At 41.0% G+C, this 13,130-nt stretch overlaps 1 protein-coding gene across 1 annotated transcript; it reads right to left on the reverse strand.

The window, feature by feature from the left end:
- Positions 1-52: 52 nt before the first annotated feature.
- On the reverse strand, positions 53-12,766 carry LOC106580468 (microprocessor complex subunit DGCR8). The gene is made up of 14 exons (XM_014161571.3): positions 12,642-12,766; positions 11,137-12,152; positions 10,490-10,664; positions 10,089-10,231; positions 9,479-9,842; positions 9,041-9,238; positions 8,744-8,845; positions 8,487-8,585; positions 8,266-8,348; positions 8,009-8,109; positions 7,807-7,913; positions 7,395-7,522; positions 3,850-3,963; positions 53-2,813 (listed from the first exon to the last, which is right to left on the reverse strand). The coding sequence occupies exons 2-14, from the start codon at positions 11,833-11,835 to the stop codon at positions 2,730-2,732; spliced, it is 2,397 nt and encodes a 798-aa protein (XP_014017046.1). The 5' UTR covers positions 11,836-12,152; positions 12,642-12,766; the 3' UTR covers positions 53-2,729.
- Between the last annotated feature and the right edge of the window lie 364 nt (positions 12,767-13,130).

Here is a 13,130-nt window from a genome sequence, read left to right on the forward strand (position 1 = left end):
TGTTGATGACTAATACAAGCAGGGGTCATTTCAAAGCAGGAGCCAGCCAAAGTTAGTCATTAAACTTTATTTGCATAAATGAATTTCACTGAAAGTCAGCTATCCCAAGTCGCAGTTACATCATTTTCTAGGCAGCAATATCTAGCAAATAACTTCAAGTGTAAAAAGCATTTTCACACACACTTGGTAAGACAGAACACACAGGGGGAAGCACATTCGTAAAGCAATCTACTCTAACACAGCAGCCTTGTGCCCATATACAATGAAGTGTTAAGGTGCAGTAGACATTCAGGAAAAGCCACACAAACCAAATACTTCACACAATGAATGCACAGCAATTTATATTTTGTTCTAGCAGGTATTGCACCTTTTTTTTCCTTTCATGTATTGTGTGCAGCAACCTACAGTATTCTATGAAAATGCATAAGGCTACGCTTTGGTTCACACTGCTCCTTTAGCTATCAGATTTAATAATAATGTCATGATCATATTTTGTTGAGGTAAAGTGTACCAACTTCATTTCCGTAGGTTGCCTTTTGAGGAGGATCGCAGTTCCACATTCTACATATCAATGCTTGAAAATGTGATTGATCAGTTGTCACAATGATTGCAAACAAATGTACACAAAACCTTAAACAATTCTTATTTAAAATCCATATATGCTAAAGACAATTCTTTCAAAATATCAATATTACTGTCTTGTCATATTATTACAAACACGCTAAACAAATGCTGTATCAAGTAAGAGAGGCTTGGTCTATCCATTTCCCTTTAAGGGGGACCTGGGCCCTACATGAAATGGGTGAACTAAGGCAACAGGTAGCCAATTGTTTTCCTATCTGTTTATGGGTCCTTAAAGGGAAAATCCAAAGTCATTTGGTATTTTCTTTTCATTAGTCCACTGTTGTTAAAGTCCTTTAATGTTTTGCAGGTTTGCAGTCAAGTTAAGATATTGGACTTTCAAGAAGCAAAGTGCCACTGGCCACATAATCATGATGCAAAATGTCTATCACAGCAGCTGAACTGTACCAAATAGTAAGATGGTCTGCATGTTGTATTGTTTTGCTTTAAATAGTCAAAAAATAATTAAGCGGCTAACACCTAAACACAGAAACAAAAAAAATAGGTCTTCTTAAATATGTAACTACCTTGTATATCTTCTCAATGACTACAGTACTCCAAGCCCTGGCGCTTGTGTTCTGTCTGCAGTGCTAACATGGCAACAGGATCTTAGCTAGACGGATCAGCCTTGTTGTCAGCTGTCCATTGATATGTTTCATCCTGTGTTTCCAAAACAAAAAGGCAATTAAATTCATTAGTCCCGCCTAATAGGTCTCGAGATGAACGTCCGTTCCCTAATCAATTCAAAATGCATTTCTCGTACTAAAGACCATGAGCATGTAACAACTATATGACTGGGGCCTCCAGAGTGGCACAGTGGTCTAAGTCCAGGCTCTGTCGCAGTGGTCTAAGGCACTGCATTGCAGTTGCCAGCTGTGCCACTAGAGATCCTGATTTGAATCCAGGCTCTTGTCGCAGCCGGCCGCGACCGGGAGACCCATGGGGCGGCGCGTAATTGGCCCTGCGTCGTCTGGGTTATGGGAGGGTTTGGCCGACAAGGATGTCCTTGTCCCATCGCGCTCTAGCGACTCCTGTGGCGGGCCGGGCGCATGCACTCTGACACAGCGTTTCCTCCGACACATTGGTGCGGCTGGCTTCCGGGTTAAGGGGGCATTGTGTCAAGAAGCAGTGCGGCTTGGTTGGTTCATGTTTCGGAGGACGCATGGCTCTCGACCTTCACCTCTCCCAAGTCCGTACTGGAGTTGCAGCGATGAGACAAGACTATAACTACCAATTGGATCCCACGAAATTGGGTAGAAAAAAGGTTAAAAGTAAGAAAATAACAAAAAATAAATAAACCCCAAAACCAAGTATATGACTGGACAGCAAACGATGCATTTGAATATATAACTTTTTTCTTAACAGGTTCACAAGCAAATGAAAACGTAAGTTGGCCTTTCTTTAGCCGAAGCATACTCAAATCACCATCCAAATTATACACAACATTAATTATCAATAATTTCCAATGACAACAGCATATAAATTAGTTTCCCACAGCGTACCTGTATAGCAAAAGCAGAAAGAGCAAACTAATCCGTGATAATAGGCAATGCTTTAAGCATACAAGGAAACCTGTTAGAAATGTTCAGTCTCTGTAAAGTATCAGGTACGTTAGGTTATATTTGGAGAGTATTATAAATTCAATCAATGCAATTTAAATGGAGGGGTGAGGGGTCTAGTAGTTGTCAGCAGTTATTACTACACACAGTAAACAGGCTGACAATTTCTTGTGGTTCATAGATGCATGTCAAGTCATGTCAACCGATCTGTCTGCAACCCTTATGGTTCAATTTATAGAAGTGCCACTGTGTAGAGATTGCATCTAGAGGTAGATGGTGTTAACTCTACTGTCTGTTAGTGCATGTGTCTGTTAGTGCCTATACCTACCCTATCCACTAACAATGAATCAAAAACACCTTTGGAGTAAAATAATAAACAGCTTGGAGACACAAAAGATGACCACTGCTATACTAGAAATGTCCAGTTGTATTGCCATTTTACAATGATGCATAATTGGATGATAGATTGGTGGAGTGGCTTTTAAAATCAGACAGTGACTATGGCTACCATTGGTCAGTGCCATGTTAGATTGGTTGCAGTGATGGTTCCTAGACGTCAACAGTGCAGAGGGGCTGACTACCAGGCTGGGCTGACTCCATTATGGTCATCTTGGGCTTCTTCCTGGTTTCCTCCTGAACACAACATAAAAACACATCAGGGTTGTATTCATTAGGGCACACAGTAGCATAATGTTTTGCACCAGAAAACAAAAACAAGCATTTCTTATTGGACAAGTGCAGGTAGTTCCTCACTGTTTCAGTCAGTTTCCTAATGTTTGGTGCCTAATGAATAAACCCCAGAAAATGTCAGAATAGTTTGAACTGCTGCACCAACCTGTGAGAAACTTACCCGGGGAAAAAATGATTCAAGATCATAATCCAGGGTACATTTACAACCAAACATGACTTACCAAATCTCCTTAGTGTCTTTGAAATATAAGATAAGGATGGAGTAACCATAGGAACAATTAGGAACATGACAGTGCAGAGACATGGCAAATAGAGCAAAGGCCAGAAGATATTTGGGGCGACTATGCTACTCCAAATATCACAATATAATAGTTTTGTGCCGGTAATGGCTAGATAATTCCACACTGTGCCATTTGTGCTTATTTACAATATTATAGTCGCATTATCATTAAATAATCTTATGGCAAATAAATAAGGCTAAGTTAATTTAGACTTGATATTCAACATATTGATACGATAAAACTGCAGTTTTGATTTGTAAAGTTCAAATAGAGTATAGCCTTGCACATCACGATATATCGTCAATGTCAAATATCACGATATTGGATTTAATCATATATCAGAACAATCCTACTAGGTTCCACTATGTCCAACACTGGAGTCCGTGCAGCTTAGACAGCCTGACAGGGTTCGAGTGAAAGGTAGAACCCTCTAAAACAGGGCTCTCCAACCCTGTTCCTGGAGAGCTACCATCCTGTAGGTTTTTGCTCCAACCCTAATCTATCACACCAGATTCTACTTGATAAGCAGAATCAGGTTAGTTACAACTGGGGTAATAGTCAACAGCTACAGGAGGGTAGCTCTCCAGGAACAGGGTCGCAGAGCCCTGCTCTAGAAAGAAACTCCCTGACCAGGCCAAACGCAGAGGTTAACACCAGAGACCCAAGATCTAGTTGGAGCTCCTACAGGTAACCCTTACCCTCTCCTTAGCCAGTTTCCTCATCTCCTCTTGCAGTTTGTTCAGGATGTGAAGATTTGGCCTGTTCTTTTTGGCATACTGCTGAAGTTCAATCACACTCTTGTCTGAATTTTCCTGCAGAGAACATTAAAAAAACAACATCAATAGAAATGAGAGATACACATCTGGTTAAAAGAGGAGCAGCATATGCCATTGAAACAAGTAGCCTTTTCTCTCATGTCATATTGGTTTTCAAATCAACTTTCTTTCATTGTCCAGTAGCCAAAGGAACAATCCTAGTCATATTAGCAACCCATGCTACTTATTGCATATTTAGATATCCCCTCTTTCTAAATTTCTAACAGATATTTTAGTCTGTCAAATGAAATCACTCACAATGGTGTTTTCCCGCTAATTGCATTATGGAACTAACATTGGTGGGTAGCCTACTGCCTTGTGTGCATTGCTGCGCTTAGAACGTGAAGAAATAACAGTTTATCAACATTTTAAGCTAAACCTTCTGATCTGTTACATGAGCCTCATTGATTTTGAATGTTTAAAAAAAAAAAAAATATGTAGCCTAGGCCTACTGGTTGTATGAATTTGGGATCTATAGTCCCACAACTGTCCCAGAGTCTGTTTGGGATATTTCTTTCTCCACAAGCTGACCAATAGAATAGGTCAACTTTTCGAATATGGGGGTTAGTAGATTGACGTAGGCTAGTGATTTTGCTGTTTGTTGGCCTTTGAGTACATCTTGTTGCTTGAGGAAAAGTAAATGTGGACAGTTATTCTAACATAAGCGGAGTGTGGGTTTCAAGTTTGGGGAAGCTAATTTTCACCATAAAAATGCCCCTTCCATGCATCCTTATTTGCAGACTGATGTAAGATAGCCTACCATTCATAATGTGAAGATTAGATTGGGGTCATAATTTAGGCTAATAATACAACTCAATCACTGTTCGCAAAAAAGACCGTTGACCGTTTAGTCATATCACAGTTTACCTATTTGCTTATGGTTTTGCCTACACCAAGTGACCTGCTTTTTAAATTATATGAACAAAACATATTCCATTTTATTTGGAACGGCACGCCAGATAAAATTAAAAGGGCCTATTTATATAACGAATATGAATTCGGAGGGCAGAAATGATTAAATATTAAAGCATTAGACCCCTCACTAAAGGCATCAGTCATAGCAAAGTTATACTTAAATCCAAACTGGTTTTCTAGTAAATTGGTACGAATATCTCATCCTATGTTCAAGAAGGGCCTTTTTCCATTTATTCAGATTACACCTGCCCACTTTCGGTTGTTTGAAAAGGAAATAATCTCCAAAATATCTTTATTTTTTAAACAAGCCTTAGAAAGTTGGTTGCAATTTCAGTTTAATCCACCTGAAAAGACAGAACAAATAATACAACAAATATTGTGGTTAAATTCAAATATAGTAATTGATTAAAAAAAACTATTTTTCGAAAGAAATGTTCAAAAAAAAAGGTATAATGTTAGTGAATTATATTAGAAATAGGACTGGTGGAGTGATGTCACACATGCAGCTAACACAGACATATGGAAATGTCTGCTCTACCCAAAATTACAACCAATTAATTGCAGCATTACCACATAAATGGAAGAGGCAAGTAGAAGGGGAAAAAAGTAAGGAACTTGTATGTCGGCCCTGTATTAAAGAACATAAATGGTTAAAGAAAAGTGTGATAAATGAAATTGGTATACGTTTTTATTTAAGGACCAAAAAACTGACAGCTGTTTCATATAAATTGCAAAATAGTTGGGAAGAGATTTTTGATGTACCCATTCCATGGCACATGGTTTATGAATTGATACGCAAAACAACGCCGGATTCAAAACTTCAAATTTTTCAATTTATATTACTATACAAAATTCTTGCAACCAAAACAATGTTATATATATGGGGGATACAATCTTCCCAGCTCTGCAGATTCTGCTGTGAGGAGGCAGAGTCATTACATCATTTATTTTGGTATTGTCCATATGTAGCTCGTTTTTGGTCACAGGCCCAGGAATGGCTGAAGAATTGCAAGATTTGCCTAGAACTAACGCTGCAGATAGCAATACTGGGTGATTTGAATAGCCATAGTCAATCAATCGATAATATAATAATTATTTTAGCAAAATGTTTTATTTTTAATTTACAATCTGTAAAAGCTATGAGAATATAAAGGTTCAATTGTTTTGTGAAGCATCACAGCACAGTTGAAAAATATATGGCAAATAGAAATCCGAAATGGATTTGAGAGATAGATGGGAGGGGTTGAATGGAGCTGAAGGGTGGGACTAATAACAAGAAACAATGTAAAACATACGGGGTCTGTAAAATGTATATAGGTTCAGAACTTTTGTGAAATAGCACAGTTACAAATAGAAATCAAACTGGATGGACATCAGAAATAGAGGAAGGACTAAAAACAAACAAAAAATAACTATTGTAAAATAGACTGTGTCTGTAAAATGTGTATAAGATGAATAAATTGAAGATAAAAGCCGAAGTGTTTATTAGTTTACTCCAATTGGGCGATCGGTGGTAGGGTTTGCAGGGAATAATAATAAAGGTATATTCTTTAAAAAAGTATGTATGTCTATATAGGTATGCGTATGTATATATATATATGCATGCATGCATATATATATATATATATATCCCAAAAATATATGGAGGATTGGAAATGATGCAGACAATTACATTCATGGAAGCAATATTCTTTCCGCAATATTAAGCTGATCCACCCCACCAAAAAAGAAAAGACCGTAGTGGCTATAACACAGGAAAATGTTGGCCTTCCATAAACACATTTCATGCAATTCTACTACATTTTATATGACTGGAGACATTAGCAAAATCTTCTTTAATACGACAAAAATTACAGGTTAGTCTACTCTGAGCCTATGAAAAGGGGAGACGAATACAATATGATGTCCATCTAACCTCGAGGAAGAAATTATTGTCCAAAAACAAACAAAAGTGGCACTAACCCAATGATAAAGACAGTGAATATGCACACTCACCAGCGATATGGCCGATGTTCTCCGCTGGTGCTAATTAAGGTAAAGAATTCTGATAAATAAAAGACAGATTGGAGTGTCCTTTCATTGTCTTCTATTTACAGAAATAACCATTTTGCTTTCCAAACAGTTTTTCCATGAGTGTATTTTTAAATATTACAATATGCCTGGCTGGGTCTCTGTTTTTCACTGACAGTCGCAACTCAACAATCATCTGTTTGGTATTTGCTGCGTGCTCTGCCTTAATTGCGGGCCCTTCCGACTGTAGGCTATCCAATATAAAACAATCCACAGCTTAAAAAAAAAAGCTAATGATCCACTGGCCAAACCATGCTTTCTGGTGTAGTAGCCGATTTTGAATTATTTTATTTATTTGTGTATAGACAGGAGTAAACTATTTTGGCTATATAATTTTGGCAATTTAATAAAATGTACTTCGTCCGGTAAATTAAAATGCTGCTGGTCAAATGGATGGCGCCACATTTTCCTAACAGAAACCCCAGTGTACTGGTAGTATTTACCTTTTTTACCATCTTATTGCTCTCTCTGCCGTACATGCGGAGCAGTGACCCCCAGTTCTTCACGTGAGGGTGCAGCATCTGTAGGATCTTCTGAGACGCCAGCTGCTTCCCCACACGTTTATTTTTGCCTGAAAAATAAAACAAAACATTGATTACTCCCATTTGTAATGCTAACACATTTACACGACAGAGCGGCTTTGAGCAGGACAAATCAGACCAATAATCCTGTATATACAAAGGCACAAACAAAGTGTCCAGTGTGAAGGTTGGCTAAATTCTCTATACATGGCTCTGACAAAAAACAGAGCACTTGTAATGCTGCTTTTACACTACATTAACACAGAGTGGCATGGAGCATGTTAGGTCTGGGACTTGCTGTGGTGACTGGAGGGTCAGTGTGGGGGTAACATACACCATCCGCGCACGGTGTGCTTTCCACACGTCATCACATATTCACTCTTCTGGTTCTTTCCTGGGATCACCTCAAACTTGATGCTGGTGTCACCCATTCCATGGTTTCTGCAGGGCACAAGATATGGTTGAAATTCAAGGTTAATAGATTAATCAGATCAAGGAATTTCAAGTATTCTTACACCTCATGTCATGAGTCTTACCTCTTAAGGCACTCGTGTAGAATCTGATATGGCGAGAGTAAGCCTGCTTTATTGGTCAGTTCGTACACCCTTGAATCTTCAATACTGATATGATTAAAATACTGCAGGAAACAAAAACGCATGAATGGACATTAGTATTCATCCAGCTTACCAACCCGCTGGTAAAGTTCAATGTTATAAAAGAGACATGTTATCAGACCAAACACAGAAGCATGACATTGAATTAAACGGCTTTCCAATGATTGACAGGCCGATACCTCCAGTTCATCCCCTTCTACAAGCTTCTCCTCAGACGTCTGCTTCACAAAGTCAGGGATGAGAATCTCCAGTGTGGCTCGAGCTACAGGGAAATCAGTGAAACAACAAGCCAAATGGTCTGCTATTATGACTTAAACACATCTTATAGTTTCCAGACAGCCTTTGCTGCGGCTTCAGAAGATACAAATTAAAATAATGATGGGAGATAAGAGTACTGTACCAGCTTTATTCTTGGCAAGTTTTTTACTGCTTGCAGTTCCTGTGCCATATGTCACTCCCTCTATTATGACGGAGGCTCCAAAGGGTTCACTTGGGTTCTCTGGGGATATAGAAAAGACAGGATGCATTTGGTGTTAACTGCATAAAGGCCCTTTCTCCGGCCGGAGCTTTTGGCGATTTGTTTTGTTCGAAGAAAAGCACGTCACTTGTACAAGCTAGTGGAAATCATCATGAAGGGGGAAAAACAGAGGGACTTACCACATTCAAAAAAGTTGTAAACAGGTCGGACCTTTAAGACACGTTGCATATATTCATGTAGGATGCAAACTTCAGATTTCCCATTTGGGTTAATGACAAACTCTGAGAAAAAGAAAGAAGGAAAGAGTTGAGATTACCTCAGTACTCCTCACTGAAATAGTTATTAGACTATGGATGCATCCACAATGGCACCCTAATTCCCTATATAGTGTACTACTTTTGACCAGAGCCCTATAGGACCTGTGAATAAGATTCCAATTCAGATGTAGCCTATGGTTGTTCTTATGCATCCGGTACCTTTCTTGGTGGGGGTATCTGATACAGACAGAGTGATGAGTTTCTGGTTGGCAGGCAGAATGGGTCTCTCTGACTCAGCCTGCTTCCTCTTGATGTCCCTGTTGAACTGCCTGCGCTCTGCCCAGGTACGGAACTTCTTCACGGTCACTTGTTCAAAGTCAAAGCACTTCTCCAGGTAGCTGCGGAACTCCTCCATTTCTGGCGGGGTGTCAATAAGGGAGGGGTATAGGTTATATTGTTGCTTTAATTAACATGTATAGATATTCTTCATATGATGTGTCCTATACATTTTTATTGCAAGAAGTCTAGAAAATGTCAAGACCCACGCCCACCAACACACTGTCATCCCCTATGTTTACAAGAAATTAAACATATCATCAGCCATGGCATTCAAAACTACTACCTGCTGGCAAGTCAATTGCGTGTGTTCACCCTCACCTATCGATTCATCTTTGCACACCTCCACCTTGGCCCTGACCTGTCCCAGAGCCCCCTGGGCCATCTCACAGGAGTGGGGCATCTTGCCATGCAGGACAGGGCACCCCTTTATGGTCCCCTCTGTGACCAGGCCTGTCTCTATCTCCGCCTCCACCTCTCCCTCCCCCAGGCCCACAGTGGTAGGGTCCTCCTGGGCAGTGGAGTCAGGCTCGTCTGGTCTCTCCACGGAGTCTGCCTCCTCTCCAGGCTTCACCGGAGACACTTCAGCGTTGGGCGTCACCTCTCCGTTCTGTTCCCTCTCCTCGTGATCCTTCATCTTCCTATAGTGCAGGCAGGGGATGCTACTGGTGGGAGGGTCGTGTTTCTGTACACAAGGGGCAAGAGAGGTTTGGTCATGGTTAGAAGCCAATTGTTACAGTTGTTTGAGAAGAGCAAAATATTCCTTTAGTTTGACCATTCCTTCTAAAACACAAATTATACACCAGTATAGAGTGTATAACAATGGGGTTCCTGGCATGTTACTAAACCAAAAAAATAAATAAACCAAAAAAAGGTTTAAAATGTACAGCAGTAACAGGTTTCTATCTGTCTTATGTATTCTACGTCCTACCCTGATGCTCCCGGACCCCAGAAAGTAAGGTCTGGACCAGGTCACCACTCTGGTCTCTCTGTGCAGGTAGACTGGAATGCCAGAGTTATGGAATGTCATGATCCATCCGTCAGGTAGTGGCTCAGTGGGTGGACGCCCACGACCTAGGAAACACACACACATCAATACACACAAACATCTGCAACCACACACACACGCTACACATGAAACACATCTGCACCACATATACACACAATCTGAAACTAGACAGAGAAACTACTACACATCTCACACCATCAATGTCCTCTCACCAACATGTGCCACTCGGTATAAGATATGATATGAACGCACAACATCAATATGTGCCAGGCTCAGATACGCCGTTACACAAGGCAGATCAGTGCCAGACATCGACCACTCACTCTTCAGGACTGTCTTAATTTTGGTCATCATGGGCTGAACACCTCCCTCCACATCCCTGTCGGATGCGTGATCACTGTCCCCTGCATACTCAACAGCCCCCTCTGCCAGGCGCATCTTTTTGGGCACGGGCATGCCCTCCTCCAGCAGAGCGTCTACATCATTGTCAAAGTCCTCCTGGAAAAGACATTCGTTGAGGGTGGGGGGAAGCCCTAACCGGTCATGACTCATGTTTTCCATTTAGCTAGCGCTATGCCATCTTGTCAGCACTTTATGGTTAAGAGAGTACATTTGAACACACTTTTAGCATACCAACTATGTCAATTTCCAGTAGTAAAGATATGAAACTTCTGCTGCTTCCATCAAGAATCAAAAGGATGCACAAGCTGACATTTTGCTGGTGACATTGGAAAATACTGTCAGAATGAATGGCTGACTATAAACCATTAACATTTTCATTGGTGAGACAAATCGTACTGGGCTGGCATTGTAGCGCATCCTCCAATTGCTGGAACTGTGCTAGAAAATATTCAAGCCAGCACAGTACGGTTTGGGATAGCCCTTTAGTGTGAAACGTGCACAAAAGATCAGTGAGTGGGTGATGACGAGGCTCTGCAGAGGCAAAGACAGGGCCCCTTTGGTTACGTACCTCATAGGAGATATTTAGGTTCTCTTCGTCAGCATGATCCTGTTGAACTATGACCTCTGACCTGAACCCCCCCTGCTGCACATCCTCCGTGTCCAGGAAGTCATGACTGAAGTCTTCCAGCTCATCTAGGACTGCAAACTCCACTTTGTTCTCCAGGTCAGCCTCTGCCTCCTCCCCTCTCCTCCCTGCACTGACACCGACCACCCCAAGCCCTGAGCTACCATCCACAGCCCCTGGCTCTGTATCAGTATCATAAAACTCACCATTAAGGCCCTCTGAGCTGGTCTCCCCTTCACCACCACCCTCCTGACCTATCCCTGTGTACAGCACCTTCCTATCTTTGCTCCTGCTGGTATCTACGACACTGACACTAATCTTAATGTCTCTGAGTAATTTGAGGTCTGGCAGGAACTTGGTGACAGGGGGTGCGTGGCGGGCTGTTCTAGGGCACAAGGTGCTAGGTTCGGCCTCATCTGACAGGTTATTAATGAAGGTTATGGAGCCCTTGGTTTGGAGGCCCTGGTCCCCTGCTGGGGTGTGTGTGTGTCCATCACCACCAGAGCTAACGTCCATTTCCTCTGCGTCACTGGACGTTTGCAGGGGGGGTGTTGGAGGCTGCGCTTTACCATTAAGGCCCTCCGAGTTCAAATCATCAGGTGGCTCCAACGGTAAGGGGGGTAATATGCCATCCATCTCCATGTTGACTGTGTCTTATGAATTACTAAATACAACTGCTCTTATGGGTCACCCTGACTGTTTTGGCAACTATTTATCATAAGCTTTCAGCTAAAAGGCATGCAGAAGCACATTGCACACAATATTTAGAATAATAAAAAAATCCCTGTATTGACCATGTACCAGTGTTGAATATGCTAAGATGACTACATTGTTCTTTTCATTAATGTAGACAGTTTTTTAGAATCACTGTCTCAATTATTGGAAATCACAATGCATTCAGCTTATATTGCTCAGATCTAGGCACTATTCATCCTCCACTGGCGAATCCTCTGTCAGAGCTAGAAAAAGCAAGATAACACAGTCAATGACTGAAACCAAGAGAGAAACAGTAAGATGCAATGATTTTGACATACGTTACTGTATGCCTTGTAGAATGTGGCAACTATGCACATTATGAATCACTTTTAAGATGGATAACTAACACAGACAGATGTGTGTGAGTCTTTGCAATCCTTGCTTGATTGCCGAATGCTAACGTTAGCTTGCTGCCTGTGCAAGATAGTTGGCAAACTCGATTCACCCTGCAATGTCAAGTAATGCAGAAACTTTAGCTACTGGTTAACAATATGGGGCGACTTCCAAACTGAACGACATGTAAAGATGACAATTTGTATTGTCCTTCTCCGCACGAGCCTAGCTAGTAAACTTTAACTACCTGGCTAGCTTAGCTAAAACTTGAAGCTAAGCGATTTAGCTACACAATCAGGTGTCAAAATGACTCGACAAAACACTAACCACAGAAACAATGACCACATTTGATCACTCACCTATATTTTATTTACTCAATTTTATTTTCTTTGCTAGCTAATATAAATTATGTTATCCTTCTGACGAGGCCAGACAGATACCTTCCCCGTTCCGCCATCTTGCCGACTACTGCAGACTGCTTCGGAAGTTCCACCCCCAATACCGGCTTTTTTAAGATTGACCGCTCATGTGTCCATTCACCATTTAGTTCCAGATGAGCACACCAATCACCAACCGACAAAGGCAGACCTTTCACCAGGACGGAATACTGTCTTTATAAATAGACCAATCAAACATTAGAATAGATTTCAGTTGACAATTCAGAACCGTAGGAACAGTTGGGTTGAGAAGTGCAGTGGCCGCATACTGTCGATAGGTGGCAATCATCTTCAACAGTAACATTGTATGCAAAGTAGCTATCATTCATCAACATATATATTTTAGAATTGATGAGATCTTTGTTTTGATGGATAATCAATCCACTGATTAGATTACAACCCTGCTGTTTA

The sequence above is a fragment of the Salmo salar genome, chromosome 20, assembly GCF_965601325.2.
Source record: "Salmo salar chromosome 20, fSalSal1, whole genome shotgun sequence".
Classification (NCBI taxonomy): Eukaryota; Metazoa; Chordata; class Actinopteri; order Salmoniformes; family Salmonidae; genus Salmo; species Salmo salar.